At 64.5% G+C, this 19,780-nt stretch overlaps 1 protein-coding gene across 1 annotated transcript; it reads left to right on the forward strand.

Moving 5' to 3' along the window:
• Window positions 1-452: 452 nt before the first annotated feature.
• Window positions 453-18,986, forward strand: LOC122102147 (VPS10 domain-containing receptor SorCS2-like; the record flags this gene model as incomplete). The annotated part of the gene is made up of 10 exons (XM_042672699.1): window positions 453-618; window positions 3,601-3,927; window positions 5,616-5,749; window positions 6,891-7,014; window positions 7,571-7,683; window positions 8,316-8,441; window positions 12,058-12,157; window positions 15,751-15,850; window positions 17,200-17,303; window positions 18,170-18,986. Coding segments are annotated over 10 exons (1,359 nt in total), but the record flags the coding sequence as incomplete, so codon positions are not given.
• Window positions 18,987-19,780: the final 794 nt, after the last annotated feature.

The raw sequence follows: 19,780 nt of genomic DNA on the forward strand, positions 1-19,780 counted from the left end.
GGAAATCAAGAAGTGACCCTTAGAAGAACTCACAATGTGCAGGAAGCGCAGACGCTCAGAAGGCGCCAGGGGTGGGACCCGTGTCCCCGGGAGTGGGGCTCCCTGAGCTTGGGCTCAGTTACGAGCGTTTGTCATGCGTGGCTGTGTTCTGTGAGCTTTAGTTAAGTGTCTTTCCAAACACAGTGCCAAGGTAGGGTGGGGGTGGTGAGGGACAGAGTCCCTCGAACCCAGAACCATGGGCCCTGGCCCCCGCACACAGGGAGACTGAGGCTGGGAAGGACACAGCCTGCTAAGTGCTGATGGCCCTGTCAGGCACGTACACAAAAACCTGCGTGTAAGTGGGGAAACAGAGGTGTGCCCGGTCATCGCTAGCCTCTGGCTCCAGTGGACAGAGACCAAGTCTGTACCCCCAAACCTGAGCGGTGCCCTGGCTCTGACTCCCCACATCCCAGGACCCCTCGCTGTTCCAGACAGCCTGGGATTCACCCTGGAGCGCGGCGTTCCTGGCACAGGGTTGGGGGGACCTGGACCCCCAGCTAACCCAGCAGCTGCTGGAATCCAGACAGACTGCCCTGAAACACGGCCCTCTGCTGCCCCCTAGAGCCGAGAATGCGGCACGTGCTTCCCCTCTGCAGAGCCAATCAGACTGGCCTGAAGGCCAGCTCTAGGCCTGGCCCTGGGCCCCAGCTGCCCAGGCCCCAGCCCTGCACCAGGAGCCCTGGCAGGCCTGAGGAGGTCCGTGGCGAGGGGAGGACAGGCTCTTAGGAAGGGCTCTTTCAGGTCACGCCTGGAATCCCAGCTACACAGGAAGCTGAGATCTTGGGCTGGAGGTGCGAAGCCAGCCCAGGCAGGAAAGTCCATGTGCCCTACCTTCCAGTAACCACTGAAAATCCCCAACGAAACTGTGGCTCGAGTAGAGCACCAGCCACCTGAGGAAAAAAAAAAAAAGCTGAAGGACAGTGCCCAGGCCGCGAGTTCAAGCCCCAGCACCGGCACCGAAATGAAGGAAGGTCTCACGGGGAGGGCAGGGCACCGGGACCTGCTGTCTTTGGCTGTGAAGGGGTTCCGGGGAGAGAGGGGCAGGCCGGCGCGTTCACCCACACCACACACTCCGCACCAACTCACAGACACGTGCAAAACATGTTCACACGGACTCACACACGCAGACCGCCGTAACCTGGCCACCTACAGCCACACAGCCACGCTCACCCGCCCCTGGCTTGGGAAGGGTGGATTGGGAGTCAGGGCTGATGATGGGGGGGGCCGGGAGCGGCACATGCACACGTGCGTCTCTGCTCACCTCTGCACAGGTGCAGAGCAGCTGCTGGGCGGACACAGCCCCCCCCCCACACACACACATTTCATCCACACCCCACAGCCGACATCAACTTCAAACTAGCCCCACGCAGCATGGAGGAGCAGGCTGAGGCGGGGGCACCGACCAGGGGGTCACAAGTGGGCCCAGCTGCTCGGGAGGCTGAGATCCAGGGTCACAGTTCAAAGCCAGACCAGGCAGGAAACTCTGTGACGCTCATTTCTGTTAGCCAGCAAAACACTAAAAGAAGAGCTGTGGCTCAAATGGTAGAGTGCCAGTTGAGCAAAAAAGCTAAAGGACCCAGGACTGGCACACATGTGCGTGTGCACGCACACACATACACACACACACTCACACGCACACACATACACGCACACACACATGCACACACACACACATACACGCACACACGCACACGCACACACACATACACGCACACATACACGCACACACACGCACACACACACACGCACACACATGCGCACACACATGCACACACACGCACACACACACATACACGCACACACACACGCGCACACACGCGCGCACACACACATACACGCACGCACACGCACGCACGCACACACACGCGCACACACATGCACACACACGCGCACACACATGCACACACAGGAATCCAGAAAACCCGTGGAGATGCATGGTGGCTGGGGACCCCTGTGAGCGGACCCTCCCTCCCCCAAGGCTGCCCGGCGTGAAGCAGCAGGAAGTGCTCCTTAAACCTCACATGCATGCTGCCAGGGTGAGCCCCCGGCAGGCAGCTCAGTCTCCTCCCCTTTGAAGGGAGCACTGGGCAGGAGCAACCTCAGCCTCGATCCTGAAACCTAGAAAACCGGGGAACGGAGCGTCATATACATTAGGTTCCGGGTCACTGTCACAAAGGGCCACCATCGGGGCTCTGAGCACAGCGCTGCTCTGCCTCTTCCGGCTTCAAGAGCTCTGGGCTGGGGCTGCCTGGCTCTGCCATCAACCTCTCCATACCGCCCCCTGCTGGGGTTCACAGCCCTGCCCTCCCCTCCCCTCCCCTCCCCTCCCCTCCCCTCCCCTCCCCTTCCCTTCCCTGTCTCTGTGTCTGTGTGTCTCTCTCTCATGTCCTGGGATTTGAACTCAGGGTCTGGGAGTTGTCCCTAGGCTTTTTCATTCAGCTCCACTTCCAGCTATTTGGTGGTTAATTGGAGATGTTTTTGGGAACATTTCTGCCTGGGCTGGCTTCCGACCACGATCCTCAGGTCTCAGCCTCCCGAGTGGTGTGTGGACCTGTGCCTGGCTTCTCGCCTCTTAGGAGGACACTAGCCATTGGTTTTTGGCCCTGCCTGCCCCAGTGTGACCCCACTTTAACTACCTCTGTAAGCCACGACCCTGTCTCCAAGCCTCCCACTGGGAGCTTCCAGTACACATGAGTTTGGGGCGCGTGTGTGCTGTGCTTGTGGAGAGGTTAGGTGCGAGGCAGGTGGGCGTGTCGCTCCGGCTGTGCAGGCCGGCAGGTGGGACGCGCGTGGGCAGCGGGTTTGCTGGCGGCGTCTGGTCCTCACCGGGTGGGGTGCAGGGTTAAGGTTGGCTCAGGGGGCGGGGGTGACCGCGAGCCCCGGGGTGAGCCGCACTGCAGGGAGGCTCGGCCCTGGGAGCTCCTCCAGCAAAGCCTGCGCCGCCTGCGCCCCACGGGGGCAGTGGAGAGCCGAGGACGGCGCTGTGTGAGGGACACTGTGTCTTGCTGGCCGCAGGCCTGGCGGCACTGCAGAAGTCCTCCCGTGTGAGAGCCGTGCTCCCCCGGGCTCCTCCCGTGTGAGAGCTGTGCTCCCCGGGTTCCTCCCATGTGAGAGCCGTGCTCCCCGGGCTCCTCCCGTGTGAGAGCCGTGCTCCCCGGGCTCCTCCCGTGAGAGAGCCGTGCTCCCCGGGCTCCTCCCGTGAGCCGTGCTCCCCGGGCTCCTCCCGTGAGCCGTGCTCCCCCCGGGCTCCTCCCGTGAGCCGTGCTCCCCCCGGGCTCCTCCCGTGTGAGAGCCGTGCTCCCCGGGCTCCTCCTGTGAGCCGTGCTCCCCCCGGGCTCCTCCCGTGTGAGAGCCGTGCTCCCCGGGCTCCTCCCGGGAGCTGTGCTCCCCCCGGGCTCCTCCCGTGAGAGAGCCGTGCTCCCCTGGGCTCCTCCCATGAGCCGTGCTCCCCCCGGGCTCCTCCCGTGAGAGAGCCGTGCTCCCCCGGGTTCTTTGACACGCTCTGGCACTGGGTCCCCACCGGGGCCCCTCTGACCCCGCACTGCCTTGTGCTGTCGCCAGCGCCTGGCCCTCCTCACAGCCAGGTGGCCCCTCCGACGTGGAAGACGGCTGTGCCCCTGGAAGGCGCTGCATGGTGCCGCTCGTCCACTCGGGCCGCGGGCCCAGGGGAGGCCCCGGCTGAGCGCCCCGCCGTCCTGCAGGGCGACGTGCTCACCACCAGGTACCAGGTGGACCTCGGGGACGACTTCAAGGCCATGTACGTGAACCTCACGCTGAGCGGGGAGCCCATCCGGCACCGCTACGACAGCCCGGGCGTCTACCGCGTGTCTGTCAGGGCGGAGAACGCGGCCGGCCACGACGAGGCCGTGCTCTTTGTCCAGGTCAACTGTAAGTCCGTCCCCCTGAGGAGCCAGCCCGGCCTGGTCTTGGGGCGCACGGGAGCCCCGGGATGACGGGCCATGGGCGGGGAGGCCGGCACTCACACAGCACACCAGTGGTCTGGGCAGGACAGGACTGGGGGGCCGCATGGGTGGCCTTCGTGAGGGCGATGGGAGCAGTGGTGGTGGTAACGGCAGTGACGGTGTTGGTGAGCATATTGCTGCTGGTGATGGTGCTGGTCTGGTGATGGTGGTGGTGATGGTGATGATGGTGGTGGTGGTGGTGGTGATGATGGTGGTGGTGGTGATGGTGGTGGTGATGGTGGTAATGGTGGTCATGTTGGTGGTGGTGGTCGTGTTGTTGGTGGTGATGATGGTGGTGATAGTGGTGGTTTTGTTGTTGGTGGTGGTGATGGTGGTGGTGGTGGTGATGGTGGTGGTGATGGTGGTGATCGTGTTGGTGGTAGTCATCATGTTGGTGGTGGTGGTGGTGATGGTGGTGGTCGTGTTGGTGATGGTGGTGGTGGTGGTGATGGTGGTAATGGTGGTCGTGTTGGTGGTGGTGGTCATGTTGGTGGTGGTGGTGATGATGGTGGTGGTGATGATGGTGATGGTGGTCGTGTTGGTGGTGGTGATGGTGGTGGTGGTAGTGATGATGGTGATGGTGGTGGTGGTGGTGATGGTGGTGATGATGGTGGTGGTAATGATGGTGATGGTGGTGGTGGTGGTTGTGGTGGTGATGGTGGTGGTGGTGGTAATGGTGGTCATGTTGGTGGTGGTGGTCATGTTGGTGGTGGTGGTGGTGGTGATGATGGTGGTGGTGATGATGATGGTGGTGGTGGTGGTCGTGGTGGTGGTGATGATGGTGGTGATGGTGGTGGTCGTGTTGGTGGTGGTGGTGGTGATGATGGTGGTGGTCATGGTGGTGGTGGTGGTGATGGTGGTGGTGATGATGGTGGTGGTGATGATGATGGTGATGGTGGTGGTCGTGTTGGTGGTGGTGGTGGTGATGATGGTGATGGTGGTGGTCGTGTTGGTGGTGGTGATGGTGGTAGTCATGTTGGTGATGGTGGTGGTGATGGTGGTGGTCGTGTTGGTGATGGTGGTGGTGATGGTGGTGGTGATGGTGGTGATGATGGTGGTGGTGATGATGATGGTGATGGTGGTGGTCGTGTTGGTGGTGGTGGTGATGATGGTGGTGGTGATGATGGTGGTGGTGGTGATGATGGTGATGGTGGTGGTCGTGTTGGTGGTGGTGGTGATGATGGTGGTGGTGATGATGGTGGTGGTGGTGATGATGGTGGTGGTGGTGATGATGGTGATGGTGGTGGTCGTGTTGGTGGTGGTGGTGATGATGGTGATGGTGGTGGTCATGTTGGTGATGATGATGGTGATGGTGGTGGTGATGGTGGTGGTGATGATGATGATGATGGTGGTGGTCGTGGTGGTAATGGTGGTGGTGGCAGGGGTAGTGTTGGTGGTGATGGGGGGTCAGTGGTAAAGGCTTCACTGACATGGGTGATTTTGGTCACCAAGAGCACCCTTTGAGAGGTGCGTGCAGGGCTGCAGCCCGGCCGCAGAGCGCCTGCCCAGCCTGCGCCACGTCCTGGGTTTGATCCCCAGGACCAACAAAGAAAAGACTAGACGGTGGAAGGCGGGCGCCCCGCTGTCCTTGAACCCTGCCCCCTCGCCCCGCAGCCCCGCTGCAGGCCCTCTACCTGGAGGTGGTCCCTGTCACTGGCGTCAACCAGGAGGTGAACCTCACGGCCGTGCTGCTGCCCCCGAACCCCAACCTCACTGTCTTCTACTGGTGGATCGCCCAGAGCCTGCAGGTGCACCCCGCCTGCCGCCTCCCACCCCATCCGGGCGCTGTCCCACGGAGCCCCCGGCGGGCACCATCCCTGCCGCTCCCCGGTCACCGCGAGGGGCCGGGCCGGCTTCCCTGGGCATCGGTTCGGGGTCCACGTGTTCTGGGGGCACAGGGTAGATCAGACGGGTCCCTGCCTCCCCGGGGAAAGAGGTAGAACAAGGTGGCCAGCCTGAGCGGAGTGTGACCAGGGCCACGAAGTGGTTGGCAAGGTATCTGGGGTGCCGGGAGGGGGCTGGGGAGGAGGCTGGGGAGGAGGCGGGGGAGGGGCCGTCTATGGGGAGCAGTCATGCAGGGCACCCCAAGGGAGGAGCTGACGGAGACCCCGGGGGCCTCACTGAGAGGCCTGGCTATGCTGTGAAAACAGCCATAGACAGTGAAAAAGGGAGAGAGAGAGAGAGACAGGGAGAGGGAGAGGGAGGGAGAGAGAGGGAGAGGGAGAGGGAGGGAGAGAGAGGGAAAGAGAGAGGGAGAGAGAGAGGGGGGAGAGAGAGGGAGAGGGAGAGGGAGAGGGGGGAGAGAGAGGGAGAGGGAGAGGGAGAGGGAGGGAGGGAGGGAGAGAGGGAGAGAGGGAGAGAGAGGGAGAGAAGGAGAGAGAGGGAAAGGGAGAGAGGGAGAGAGAGGGAAAGGGAGAGAGGGAGAGAGAGGGAGAGAGGGAGAGAGAGGGAGAGAGAGGGAGGGAGGGAGAGAGGGAGAGGGAGGGAGGGAGGGGGAGAGACAGAGAGCGCCAGGCAAGAGGACAAGGCCGACTGTCCTCAGGTTGGGCCTCAAGACTCAGAGCAAGGATGCCTGCCCTCCCTCCCGCCCTCCTGCCTTCCCGCCCTCCCTCCCTCCCTCCCTCCCTCTTTTCTTTGCTCCTTCCCTTGTTCCCTCCTTCTCTCCCTCCCTTTCCTTCCTTCTTCCTTCCTTTTCTCTTTCCTTCCTTCTTCCCTTCCCTCCCTCTCTCCTTCCCTCCCTCCCTTCCTCCCTGCTTCCTCCCTCCCTCCCTTCCCCTCCTCTGAATCAGGCGCTCTTGAGAAGCCTACCAGACGTGCCGGCCGCAGGGCTGGCACTGCCCCTGGTGGCCACGGCAGCCCCTGCCAGCCCTGAGCCCCCTGTGCCCGCAGCCCCTGATCTCCCTGGAGAACCGGGTGGCCACGCGCTTCGCAGAGGCGGGGGAGGTGCGTGTGACGGTGCAGGCCGCGTGCGGGAGCTCCGTGCTGCAGGACTCCAGGGTCGTCCGCGTGCTGGGTGAGTGCCCGGCCCTGGCGCCCGCACCGTGTCCGCCCTGCAGAGCGCGGCTGCTGTGGCCACGCCCGCGCGTACCCAGTCACACTGCGCAGTTCACGCACATGGTCCCTTGGGTCCTCCCCCTTCACAGGGTGGGCACGGAGGCCCAGAGGCCAGCAGGGGGGTCACGGTCAGCTCTGGGGCTCCTGTCGCCTCAACCTGAGAGCTCTGAGCCGTGGACTCTTAAGATGGGGGCCGGTCCAGTTGCAGTCCACCAAGCAGAAGGAACGAGGCCAGCAGGTGGCGTCTGCACCCTGTGGGCTGCGTCTGCGCCCCTAGACCAGGCTCCCCCACCCCCATTCCACTGTAGGGTCACGGTAACCGCCTCTGGCGGCCCTGGTGAGCAGCCCGCCCGCCCCGCCGTGCCCCGGGAGGACGCTTCATCTCCAAACGCTGAGCCGGCCCTGCTGCCCCGAGCTGCCGCGGAGGGCCGCGGAGGCCTGCACCCAGGCCCGTCCTGGCGGGGCCAGAGCCTCAGGCCAGGACTGACCGGAGCCCCACCCCTGCCTCTTTCCAGATCAGTTCCAGGTGGTGTCCCTGCAGTTCTCCCAGGACCTGGACAGCTACAACCCCAACACCCCCGAGTGGCGGGAGGACGTGGGCCTGGTGGTCACCCGGATGCTCTCCAAGGTATCCGTCTCCCCGGGGCCCGCCGCTGGGGCCTGCAGCAGGGGCGTCCGTGGCACCGAGCCCGGGGCCCGCCACCAGGGCGTCTGGGGCACCGAGCCCGGAGCGTCGCCTCTAAAGGAAGACAGCCCATCCAGAGCACCGGCTGTTCACGCCACCGTGGTCCTCCACGGTCCGACATGCCCTTACAGCCATCTCAACCTACCGACTAAACCTCCCCTGAGCCAGAGCCTGGAGACAGGGAAGGCCGGAGTAGAGTCGCCCAGGAGCCTCACAGCCACCAGACGGGGGCAGGGCAGCGGGGTGGAGAGGGGTCAGTCCTCCCGGTCCCCCAAGGGTGTGTAGGCTGGGCCCCACCCCGACCATGGTTCTCATCCTGTGAATGATGCTGGTGCAGTTGTTCTGGGCATAGGAGGTGCAGTAGGAGCTCAGCACGGGCAGCGTATGGAGGGGCAGGGCGGGAGGGGCAGGTCTGGAGAGGGAGGCCCGTGGAGGCCATGCCTGTGAGGGCTCGGGGGCTGCCGTGTGGCGTGCAGGGGATGAGGGCAGCCGAGCAGGACTTAGGAACCCGTGTTCGAGGCCCTGGGACAGGGGGTGCCGTGAGGACACGTGCACGCATCCCTCTGTCCCCGCAGGAGACCAGCATCCCCGAGGAGCTGCTGCTGACCGTGGTGAAGCCCGGGCTGCCCACCCTGGCCGACCTGTACGTGCTGCTGCCCCCTCCCCGGCCCACGAGGAAGAGAAGCCTCTCCAGTGACAAGGCAAGTCCCGCGGCCCTGGGCACGCAGGTCCCTCGCCGCCCGGCGTGGGGTCACACCCACAAACAAGGACACTGACACACCCCGTGGAGGCTCCTGTCCACCCCGCTGTGGTCTGATGGGGGATTAGGGAGGGGGAGGAGAGGCCGTGGGATGGTCTTCTACACCATTGGCTGGGGATGGTCACGTGGCCGCCACTGAAACCACTAGGAATGCTGGGAAGCCCAGGTGAGTATGGCAGGGAAGACAGTGGGAGCCGGAGCTCAGCCTCGGCCAGCGTCCACACTGGCCAGCGTCCACCACACCGGCCAGCATCCACACCGGCCAGCGTCCACACCGGCCAGCGTCCACACAGCGTCCACACTGGCCAGCGTCCACCACACCAGCCAGCGTCCACACAGCATCCACACCGGCCAGCGTCCACACAGCGTCCACACCGGCCAGCGTCCACCACACCGGCCAGCGTCCACACAGCGTCCACATCGGCCAGCGTCCACCACACCGGCCAGCGTCCACACCGGCCAGCGTCCACACCGGCCAGCGTCCACACCGGCCAGCATCCACAATGGCCAGAATCCACACCGCAGCATCCACACCGGCCAGCATCCACACTGCAGCATCCATACCATGGCAGCATCCACACCGCAGCATCCACACCGGCCAGCATCCACACTGCAGCATCCACACCGCGGCAGAATCCACACCGGCCAGCGTCCACACCTCGGCAGCATCCACACCGGCCAGCGTCCACACCGGCCAGCATTCACACTGGTCAGCATCCACGACGGCCAGAATCCACACCACAGCATCCACACCATGGCATCCACACCACGGCAGCATCCACACCGTGGCAGCATCCACATCGCAGCATCTACACCGGCCAGCATTCACACCAGCCAGCATTCACACTGGCCAGCATCCACACCGGCCAGCGTCCACACAGCGTCCACACCGGCCAGCGTCCACACCGGCCAGCATCCACACCGCAGCATCCACACCACAGCATCCACACCGGCCAGCGTCCACACCGGCCAGCGTCCACACCGGCCAGCGTCCACACAGCGTCCACACTGGCCAGCGTCCACCACACCAGCCAGCGTCCACACAGCATCCACACCGGCCAGCGTCCACCACACCGGCCAGCGTCCACACAGCGTCCACACCGGCCAGCGTCCACCACACCGGCCAGCGTCCACACCGGCCAGCATCCACAATGGCCAGAATCCACACCGCAGCATCCACACCGGCCAGCATCCACACCGCAGCATCCATACCATGGCAGCATCCACACCGCAGCATCCACACCGGCCAGCATCCACACTGCAGCATCCACACCGCGGCAGAATCCACACCAGCCAGCGTCCACACCTCGGCAGCATCCACACCGGCCAGCGTCCACACCGGCCAGCATTCACACTGGCCAGCATCCACGACGGCCAGAATCCACACCACAGCATCCACACCACGGCATCCACACCACGGCAGCATCCACACCGTGGCAGCATCCACATTGCAGCATCTACACCGGCCAGCATTCACACCAGCCGGCATTCACACCACAGCATCCACACCGGCCAGCATCCACACCACGGCAGTATTCACACCTCAGCAGCATCCACACCGCAGCATCCACACTGCAGCAGCATCCACACCACCACAGCATCCACACCGTGGCAGCATCCACACCGCAGCATCCACACCTCAGCATCCACACCACAGCATCCACACCAAAACAGAATCCACACCGCAACATCCATACCGCAGCATCCACACTGCAGCAGCATCCACACTGCAGCAGCATCCACACCGGCCAGCGTCCACACCGGCCAGCGTCCACACCGTGGCAGCACCAAGGGCCCGAGCCCCAACAGGGCGGCCAAAGTCAAAAGGCAGCGGATCCAGACACTGCCGAGATCCTGGCACACCCTGGGGACGACAGCAGTCCAGCAGCGCCCCGGCCAGTCAGCCACACAGCCTCCGACAGCCGCCAAGGACAGGCACCACCGCGGCGCACACAGCACCAAGTGCCCACACCGGAAATAACGCCATACGAGGACACCGGCACATGGGACACGGGAACCTGGCACACGGTGACCCCGGCACACAGGACCCCGGCACACGGGGACCCCGGCACACGGGACAGGGCACCCCAGCACACGGGACCCCGGCACACGGGGACCTCAGCACACAGGACACGGGACCCTGCCACACGGTGACCCCAGCACACAGGGATACTCGCAGTTCCATCAAACCAAGAAGCTGCGCAGCCAGGCTCCAACAAGGGGAGGGGATCGGCGGGCCCCACATCCAACTCAGAGCCACGTCAGAGGCCAGGACCCCAGCTCGAAGGCAGCCACGAAATAACCCAATTGGAAAGCAGGCGGCGGCCCAAGTGGAGACACGCGCGGCCCGTCAGCCGAAACCCCTCGCCACGGGAGCCACAACCATGCTGCCTCACAGCCAGCGGCTACCCTGCAGGATGACGGAGCGGGCAGGGTGTGGAGTGTACACACGCACACGCACACATGCACACCACACACATGCACACGCGCGCACACACGCACACACGCGCGCACACCACACATGCACACACACGCACACACGCACACCACGCGCACGCACACACATGCACACCACACACATACACACGCACACGCGCGCGCACACCACACATGCACACACACGCACACACATGCACACCACACACACACATGCACACGCACACACACACGCACACCACGCGCACGCACACACATGCACACCACACACATGCACACACGCACAACACACACATGCACACACGCACAACACACACATACACACGCCCACCACACATGCACACACGTACAACACACACATGCGCACACACCACACATGCACACACACGCACACATGCACACCACACACACACACATGCACACACCACACATGCACACGCACGCACACACGCACACCACGCGCACGTACACATGCACACACACGCACACACATGCACACCACACACATGCACACACGCACAACACACACATACACACGCACACCACACATGCACACACACGTACAACACACACGCGCGCACACACCACACATGCACACACACACGCACACACATGCACACCACACACACACACATGCCACACGCACGCACACCACACACAAACACATGCACACACCACACATGTACACACACGCACACACATGCGTGCACACACACACACAAACGCACACACACGCACACACACACACACACGTGCACACACACACCTGGGCCAGCCGTGTCCTGCCCATCCTCATGGTGACAGGCAGCTTCCCTTCCCATTCACGAGGACACTGAGGCCGGGAAGGTCGTGGCCCTCTCCAGCCCTTGACCTCTGGAGGGGTCAGGGCTCTGACCCCCCCCCTCTGGCCTGAGCACCCCTCCCCTGCTCTGGCCTGAGCACCCCCCTCCCGGCCTGAGTGCCCCCCTCCTGGCCTGAGCGCCCCCCTCCCGGCCTGAGCACCCCCCTCCCGGGCTGCCGCCCCCCTCCCGGCCTGAGCGCCCCCCTCCCGGCCTGAGCGCCCCCCCTCCCGGCCTGAGCGCCCCCCTCCCGGGCTGAGCGCCCCTCCCTTCCCCTTTCAGAGAGTCGCAGCCATCCAGCAGGTGCTCGGTGCTCACAAGATCAGCTTCCCCGTGCGAGGCGGGCTGCGGGTCCTGGTGGCCCTGCGGGAGACAGACTCAGGTGAGAAGCCTGGCTGGGCCTGGGGGGGACAGACTCAGGTGGGAGGCCTGGCTGGGCCGGGGGGCAGGCTGGGCAGGCACCCAGGCCCTGAGGCCCCATGGGTGGCCCTCCGTCACCCGCTGGGCGACCCTCTGGTGGACGGTCTCCAATTAGACTCATGGCTTTCTGGCCAGACCTGCGGGGCTTGACCTCCCCTCCAGATGACCCCTGCTGCTGGTCCCCATGGCCACTTCCCTATAGTGCCCACCTCCACAGGGAGCCCAGGCAGCTCACCCCGGGCATGCGCACGAAGGGGGGGGGAGCCGGGTGCGCTGCAGGAGTAGGCTCCGCCCATGCTCCCAGCAGGTCAGCAGCTGCAGGACCGGCCCGAGAGGAGCATCCTGGTGCCTCCCCGGCTGCGAGGGTGCATTTCCCCACCCGAGCGGGCACAGGCTAGATGACATGCAGCAGCCTCTCCAGAGCTGGGACCCCTGCTCCGGCTGCCCTGCTCTGTCCCTGACTGTCCCCACTGTCCCCACTGTCCCTCACTGTCCCCACTGTCCCCACTGTCCCTCACTGTCCCTGACTGCCCTCACTGTCCTCACTGTCCTCACTGTCCTCACTGTCCCTCACTGTCCCCACTGTCCCTCACTGTCCTCACTGTCCCTCACTGTCCTCACTGTCCTCACTGTCCCTGACTGCCCTCACTGCCCTCACTGTCCTCACTGTCCCTCACTGTCCCTCACTGTCCCTCACTGTCTCTCACTGTCCCCACTGTCCCCACTGTCCTCACTGTCCTCACTGTCCTCACTGTACTCACTGTCCCTCACTGTCTCTCACTGTCCTCACTGTCCCCACTGTCCCCACTGTCCCTCACTGTCCCTCACTGTCTCTCACTGTCCCTCACTGTCCCCACTGTCCCCACTGTCCCTGACTGCCCTCACTGTCCTCACTGTCCCTGACTGCCCTCACTGTCCTCACTGTCCCTCACTGTCCCTCACTGTCCCTCACTGTCCCTCACTGTCCCTAACTGTCCTCACTGTCTTCACTGTCCCCACTGCCATCACTGTCCTCACTGTCCCCCCTGTCCCTCACTGTCCTCACTGTCCTCACTGTCCCTCACTGTCCTCACTGTCCCTCACTGTCCTCACTGTCCCCACTGCCCCCACTGTCCTCACTGTCCCCCCTGTCCCTCACTGTCCCTCACTGTCCTCACTGTCCTCACTGTCCTCACTGTACTCACTGTCCCTCACTGTCCTCACTGTCCCTCACTGTCCCTCACTGTCCTCACTGTCCTCACTGTCCCTCACTGTCCCTCACTGTCCTCACTGTCCTCACTGTCCTCACTGTCCCTCACTGTCCCCACTGTCCCTCACTGCCCTCACTGTCCCTCACTGTCCCCCCTGTCCCTCACTGTCCTCACTGTACTCACTGCCCTCACTGTCCTCACTGTACTCACTGTACTCACTGTCCCTCACTGTCCCTCACTGTCCTCACTGTCCTCACTGTCCCTCACTGTCCCCCCTGTCCCTCACTGTCCCCCCTGTCCCTCACTGTCCCTCACTGTCCCTCACTGTCCTCACTGTCCCTCACTGTCCTCACTGTCCCCACTGTCCCTCACTGTCCTCACTGTCCTCACTGTCCCTCACTGTCCCCACTGTCCCTCACTGTCCCCACTGTCCCTCACTGTCCTCACTGTCCCTCACTGTCCCTCACTGTCCTCACTGTCCTCACTGTCCTCACTGTCCCTCACTGTCCTCACTGTCCTCACTGTCCCTCACTGTCCCTCACTGTCCTCACTGTCCTCACTGTCCTCACTGCCCTCACTGTCCTCACTGTCCTCACTGTCCCTCACTGTCCTCACTGTCCTCACTGTCCCTCACTGTACTCACTGTCCCTCACTGTCCTCACTGTCCTCACTGTCCCCACTGTCCCCACTGTCCCCACTGTCCTCACTGTCCCTCACTGTCCTCACTGTCCCTCACTGTCCTCACTGCCCTCACTGTCCCTCACTGTCCCTCACTGTCCTCACTGTCCTCACTGTCCCTCACTGTCCCTCACTGTCCTCACTGTCCTCACTGTCCCTCACTGTCCCTCACTGTCCTCACTGTCCTCACTGTCCCTCACTGTCCTCACTGTCCTCACTGTCCTCACTGTCCTCACTGTCCCTCACTGTCCTCACTGTCCTCACTGCCCCTCACTGTCCTCACTGCCCTCACTGTCCCTCACTGTCCCTCACTGTCCTCACTGTCCTCACTGTCCCTCACTGTCCCTCACTGTCCTCACTGTCCTCACTGTCCCTCACTGTACTCACTGTCCCTCACTGTCCTCACTGTCCTCACTGTCCTCACTGTCCTCACTGTCCCCACTGTCCCCACTGTCCCCACTGTCCCTCACTGTCCTCACTGTCCCTCACTGTCCTCACTGCCCTCACTGTCCCTCACTGTCCCTCACTGTCCTCACTGTCCTCACTGTCCCTCACTGTCCCTCACTGTCCCTCACTGTCCTCACTGTCCCTCACTGTCCCTCACTGTCCTCACTGTCCTCACTGTCCTCACTGCCCTCACTGCCCCTCACTGTCCTCACTGTCCTCACTGTCCCTCACTGTCCTCACTGTCCCTCACTGTCCCTCACTGTCCTCACTGTCCTCACTGTCCCTCACTGTCCCTCACTGTACTCACTGTCCTCACTGTCCTCACTGTCCTCACTGTCCCTCACTGTACTCACTGTCCTCACTGTCTCTCACTGTCCTCACTGTCCTCACTGTCCCTCACTGTCCTCACTGTCCTCACTGTACTCACTGTCCTCACTGTCCCTCACTGTCCTCACTGTCCTCACTGTCCCTCACTGCCCTCACTGTCCCTCACCGTCCTCACTGCCCCTCACTGTCCTCACTGTCCTCACTGTACTCACTGCCCTCACTGTCCCTCACTGTACTCACTGTCCCTCACTGTCCCTCACTGTCCCTCACTGTCCTCACTGTCCCTCACTGTCCCTCACTGTCCTCACTGCCCTCACTGTCCCTCACTGTCCTCACTGTCCCCCCTGTCCCTCACTGTCCCTCACTGTCCCTCACTGTCCTCACTGTCCCCCTGTCCCTCACTGTCCCTCACTGTCCTCACTGTCCCCACTGCCCTCACTGTCCCTCACAGTCCCTCACTGTCCTCACTGTCCCTCACTGTCCCTCACTGTCCTCACTGTCCCCCTGTCCCTCACTGTCCCTCACTGTCCTCACTGTCCTCACTGTCCCTCACTGTCCCTCACTGTCCTCACTGTCCTCACTGTCCCTCACTGTCCTCACTGTCCTCACTGTCCCTCACTGTCCCTCACTGTCCTCACTGTCCCTCACTGTCCTCACTGTCCCTCACTGTCCCTCACTGTCCTCACTGTCCCCCTGTCCCTCACTGTCCCTCACTGTCCTCACTGTCCTCACTGTCCCTCACTGTCCTCACTGTCCCTCCTGTCCCTCACTGTCCTCACTGCCCTCACTGTCCTCACTGTCCTCACTGTCCCTCACTGTCCCCACTGTCCTCACTGTCCCCACTGTCCTCACTGTCCCCACTGTCCCCACTGACCAGTCCTGCCATGGCTGTCCCCTCCTGTTCTCCTTGCAGGTCCCCAGCGGCTGGGCGGCGGCGGCTACTGGGCGGCGGCGGTGCTCTTCGTGGTCGGGCTGCTGGCGGTGGTGGTGTTCATCCTCTACAAGTTCAAAAGGCAAGGCCGCCTCCCCATCTCTGCGCGGCCTGGACGCGGGGCGGGCAGAGGCCGCGGCTCCTGGTGGGGTCGCGGGGGGGGGGGGGGAGGACACAGCACTGGTTCCCTTGCTGGCACTGTCACCCGGGGTCCCCAGGGACAGACGGTCACCACCCTCCACACGGGAGCCCCTCCTGTGCGGGCCTTGGGGAGCTGCGGGCAAGGGAGGCCCAGCCAGCGAGGCTGGGTGCGGGTCGCAGGCCCAGCGAGCAGGGGACAGCACCGCTTCCCAGCCCTGCTGTGCCAGCCTCTCCGGCTGGGCGCCACACGGGGCCCCAGGTGTTCAGATGGGGGTGCTGAGGTGAGGCCGGGGGCCTGGGGGGCCTGGGCATGCAGACCCCGAGCCGGCGCCCACGGTGGCCGCCCTGGACGTCCCCGGAATCTGGGCCTGAGCAGAATGATGCGTGGAGACCGACCATGCTGGTCCCCAAGGACCACTGAGGGCCCCATTCACCACAGCAGGGCCCACCTCCTCCACCCTCCCCCAGGGCCCAGGCACTGGGCGCCCCCCGGGGACCCCCATCTGCTGGCCTCGATGCACGTGTGTCCTTGTAGAGGGTAACGGACGCCGCTCCCTGCCGGCCCCTCGGCCCATGGCTGGGCACAGGCCGGTGCTGCTCTGGCCGGGCGCGTCCACACCTGTCCCCCTTGTTACCTGGATCGGGAGGGGGGGGGAGGGCAGGGGGCAAAGGAGGGGTCTGAGAAAGAATAGCAGAACCTCAGCTAACCTGGCACTCCCCGGAGGAGGGGACCTCAGAGGACAGCCTGAGTTTTCCAGGTGGCAGATTGGGGGCCCGGGGCAGGCCATGGCCTTTCCCGCTTTCCAATCCCTGAGGCGCGAGCTCCCCCAGCCGCCCAGGCCTCGGACGCTGTGACCGGGTCTCACCCAGACCTCCGCCAGGTGCCCAGGCAGGAAATCCGCTCATCCCCCACCCGACCCCTGTGGCCCCTAGGAAGTGGGGTCCTAGTGCCCAGCTCCCACCCCCTGGTCACTGCTGGAAAGCAGGGGCCCCATGCCCGTTCCTCAGCTCCCGTGCCAGCGTGCGTTGGCTGAGGCTGAGCGCGGGCCAGGGCTGGCTGGGTCCTCTTGGCACCGGGCTGGACCTTGGGTGTGGGTGGGTCACTCTCCCCTCTGCCCTGGGTACTGGGAGACAAAGTGGAGCAGCCACACCAGCTCTGCAGAGACCAGCGAGGGCACCCATGGCGTGCTGGCCAAGGGGCGTGTGGGCAGCCAGGCTCTGGGGCTGGCCCTCTGCAGGGCTGGATGCCCGCGCCCTCCGCAAGAGCTGGGAGCCGCCTCTGCCCTGCAGGAAACGCCCGGGCAGAACCGTGTACGCCCAGATGCACAACGAGAAGGAGCAGGAGATGACCAGTCCCGTGAGCCACAGTGAGGACACGCAGGGGACCGTCCAGGGTAGGTGCTGGGACACGTGGCCTGCGCAGGCTCCGCAGGGCACACCCCCAACTCCCTGGGGTTCCAGGGCCACAGGACCCGGCCCGCCCTGCTGTGGGACCCCTGTGTCTGCCTGGAGCAGGGAGGCCGGGGCCTCTGATGGAATCAGTGCCCGGGGACTTGCCAGACCAGGCAGCCCCAGAGGGGGGATGAAGACCACTGCCAGCAAAAATACTGCTCCCCGAGTACCTCGCACACAGCCCGCAGCTCTGTGCGCCGCACAGCCTCCGCACCCCGCCATGCTCACAGAGACGGGGCCGGGGCCGGACAGCCGGGCAGGGCCCTGCATCACTCCTCCGAGTGAGGCTGCTCTAGCCGGACACAACCTCGCCTGGTTAGGCCCTACCCTGTCCCCGTCGGCGGTCCACCCCGGCTGCCGGCCACGCTGCGGGACAGGGTAGCTGGGGAGGCGGCAGGGAGGCAGTTTCCGTGGGCAGCCCCGGGCCCGGCCTCACCCTGCCCCGGTCTCGGGCTGACACGACCACGCCCCCTCTCTCTGGCTCCGCCCAGTCCTCACCATGCCAGACCCCCCAGCAGCAGCAGCTGCTGCCAGGAGGGGGCCGGGTGTCAGCCCCTCCCGCGTGCCCCTGCTGCGGATGCCTTCGGGCTCCCGTTCAGGTCAGTGTGGCCTCACCTCTGCGCCCGGGCCACTGCTCCCACAGCACTGCACCCCCCCCCCACACGGTCACGGAGGATGCACCCCACACAGCCAATGCCTCCGCGGGTGTCCACGACTCACCGCTTCCACGCGGGTCCCCCCACAGCCTGCCTCACGCCGTCCCCACATGGCAGAAGGTGCTCACAGCCACGCATCTTCTGTTGCCTAGGCAACCACTCAGGCGTGGTCCTGAGCATCAACTCTCGGGAGATGCACAGCTACCTGGTCAGCTGATGCCCGGACCACTGTCTCCCCGCGGAGGACGAAGGAGCCCAGGTGCGGCTGGGAGGCCCCGCCGAGCCCTCGAGAAGGCCGCCTCCTCCCGCCGTGCCCGCCCAGGGAGCGGACACTCCCTCCGTCAGCCCCAGCCGCTCCTGACTGCCCACCCGGACCAGGCCCATGGTGCCACTGATGTCCCGTCCCTGCCTCTGGCCCTGGACCCCGCTCACGCTGCCCTGCTGCCCAGCTGAGGCCTGACTTCTCCCAGCCGAGGCCACTCTGTCCGGAGCGTGGGGTGAGGCTGCCGGGCTGGCCAGGCCCTAGGTCCGCAGCCTCTGCCCTGTGGCTCCTGTTCTTGCCAGGGGCTTCCCAGAGTCCCGTAAGCCAGACCCACCCAACGCCACCCTCCGGTGCCCTCCAGTGCTCCTCTTCCTGTTAAACTGCAGATCCTGTAAATACCTCTCCAGGTAGCCCTTTGCATTCGGGGCACGTTTAACTGTTAAGCTAAGCGGCAGTCACTGGCTCTCAAAACCCCCTTTCTGTACCACTGGAGCTCCTCTAGTTTTCCCCAGGTAGTGTGGTGGGCAAAGGAGCCCTGTTCCTGCAGTTCCGCAGGCTGCCAGTAGGAGGCGCCCTCAGCCCCTCCAGGACGGCTCCCAGCCTGACAGGCTCTGGAAGGTTTCCTGCCAGCTTTGGGGCCCGCATAGAGCGGAGCCAGGGACGCATGGATGGGCAGAGCTGTGCGACTCCTCACGGTGAACCGGGGCACTCGGAGAGGGGGGTCACAGCAAGAGCACAGCGAGGTAGCCTGGGGGCCCGGCTGGGCTGCCTGGGGCCCGGCTCGGCTGCCTGGGGCCCGGCTCGGCTGCCTGGGGCCCGGCTAGGCTGCCTGGGGGCCCAGCTCGGCTGCCTGGGGCCCGGGACCGAGTGCAGCACGGCACAGAGACAGCAGGACACTTCACCTTTTGCCTTGAATCATGAAGTCAGTCCCCTCCCCGCCATCCCCTCCTCTCCGTCCTCCTCCCAGGCCTCCACCGGGCCAGCCTCCACCCTGCCAGCTTCAGGGTCATGCCCCCGTTCTTCCTATTGTTGGGGAGGTCCAGGGGTGAACCCCCACCCCAGGGCATCGCTGGAGCGCTCGGCCTTGGTCGAGTGGCTGCTCCTGGCATGGAGGTACTCTGGTCACGGTGAACCTATGATGGACGGAAATCAGGTGCACAGCCAGGCAGGGCGCCCCAGGCGCTCCCCCTGCAGCCCAGAACGGCCCTAGGCTCCTGGGCCCCCAGACTGGCCTTGGTGAGGGGCTGGGTTAAAGGGCCCAATGCCAGGAAGGGCCTTGGCCCCAGCGCCAGCCCCCAGCCGCCGGACGCCCCCTCCTGCCCCAGGCCCAGACCCGCTCTGGAGATGCGCACGGAGCCGTCGGCGCCCAGGTCCCAGGCCACACGGGAGCCCTGGACGCCACGCCCCGGGGAGTCCCTGGTGACCACTCCACTAGTTCTCAAAGCTGTTCCGTCAGGGTTTTCCCTCGCTACGTGTGCGTTTTCCCCTTGTATTTTATGTT

Source organism: Dipodomys spectabilis, unplaced genomic scaffold (genome assembly GCF_019054845.1).
Source record: "Dipodomys spectabilis isolate Male_0828 unplaced genomic scaffold, ASM1905484v1 ptg000760l, whole genome shotgun sequence".
NCBI lineage: Eukaryota > Metazoa > Chordata > Mammalia > Rodentia > Heteromyidae > Dipodomys > Dipodomys spectabilis.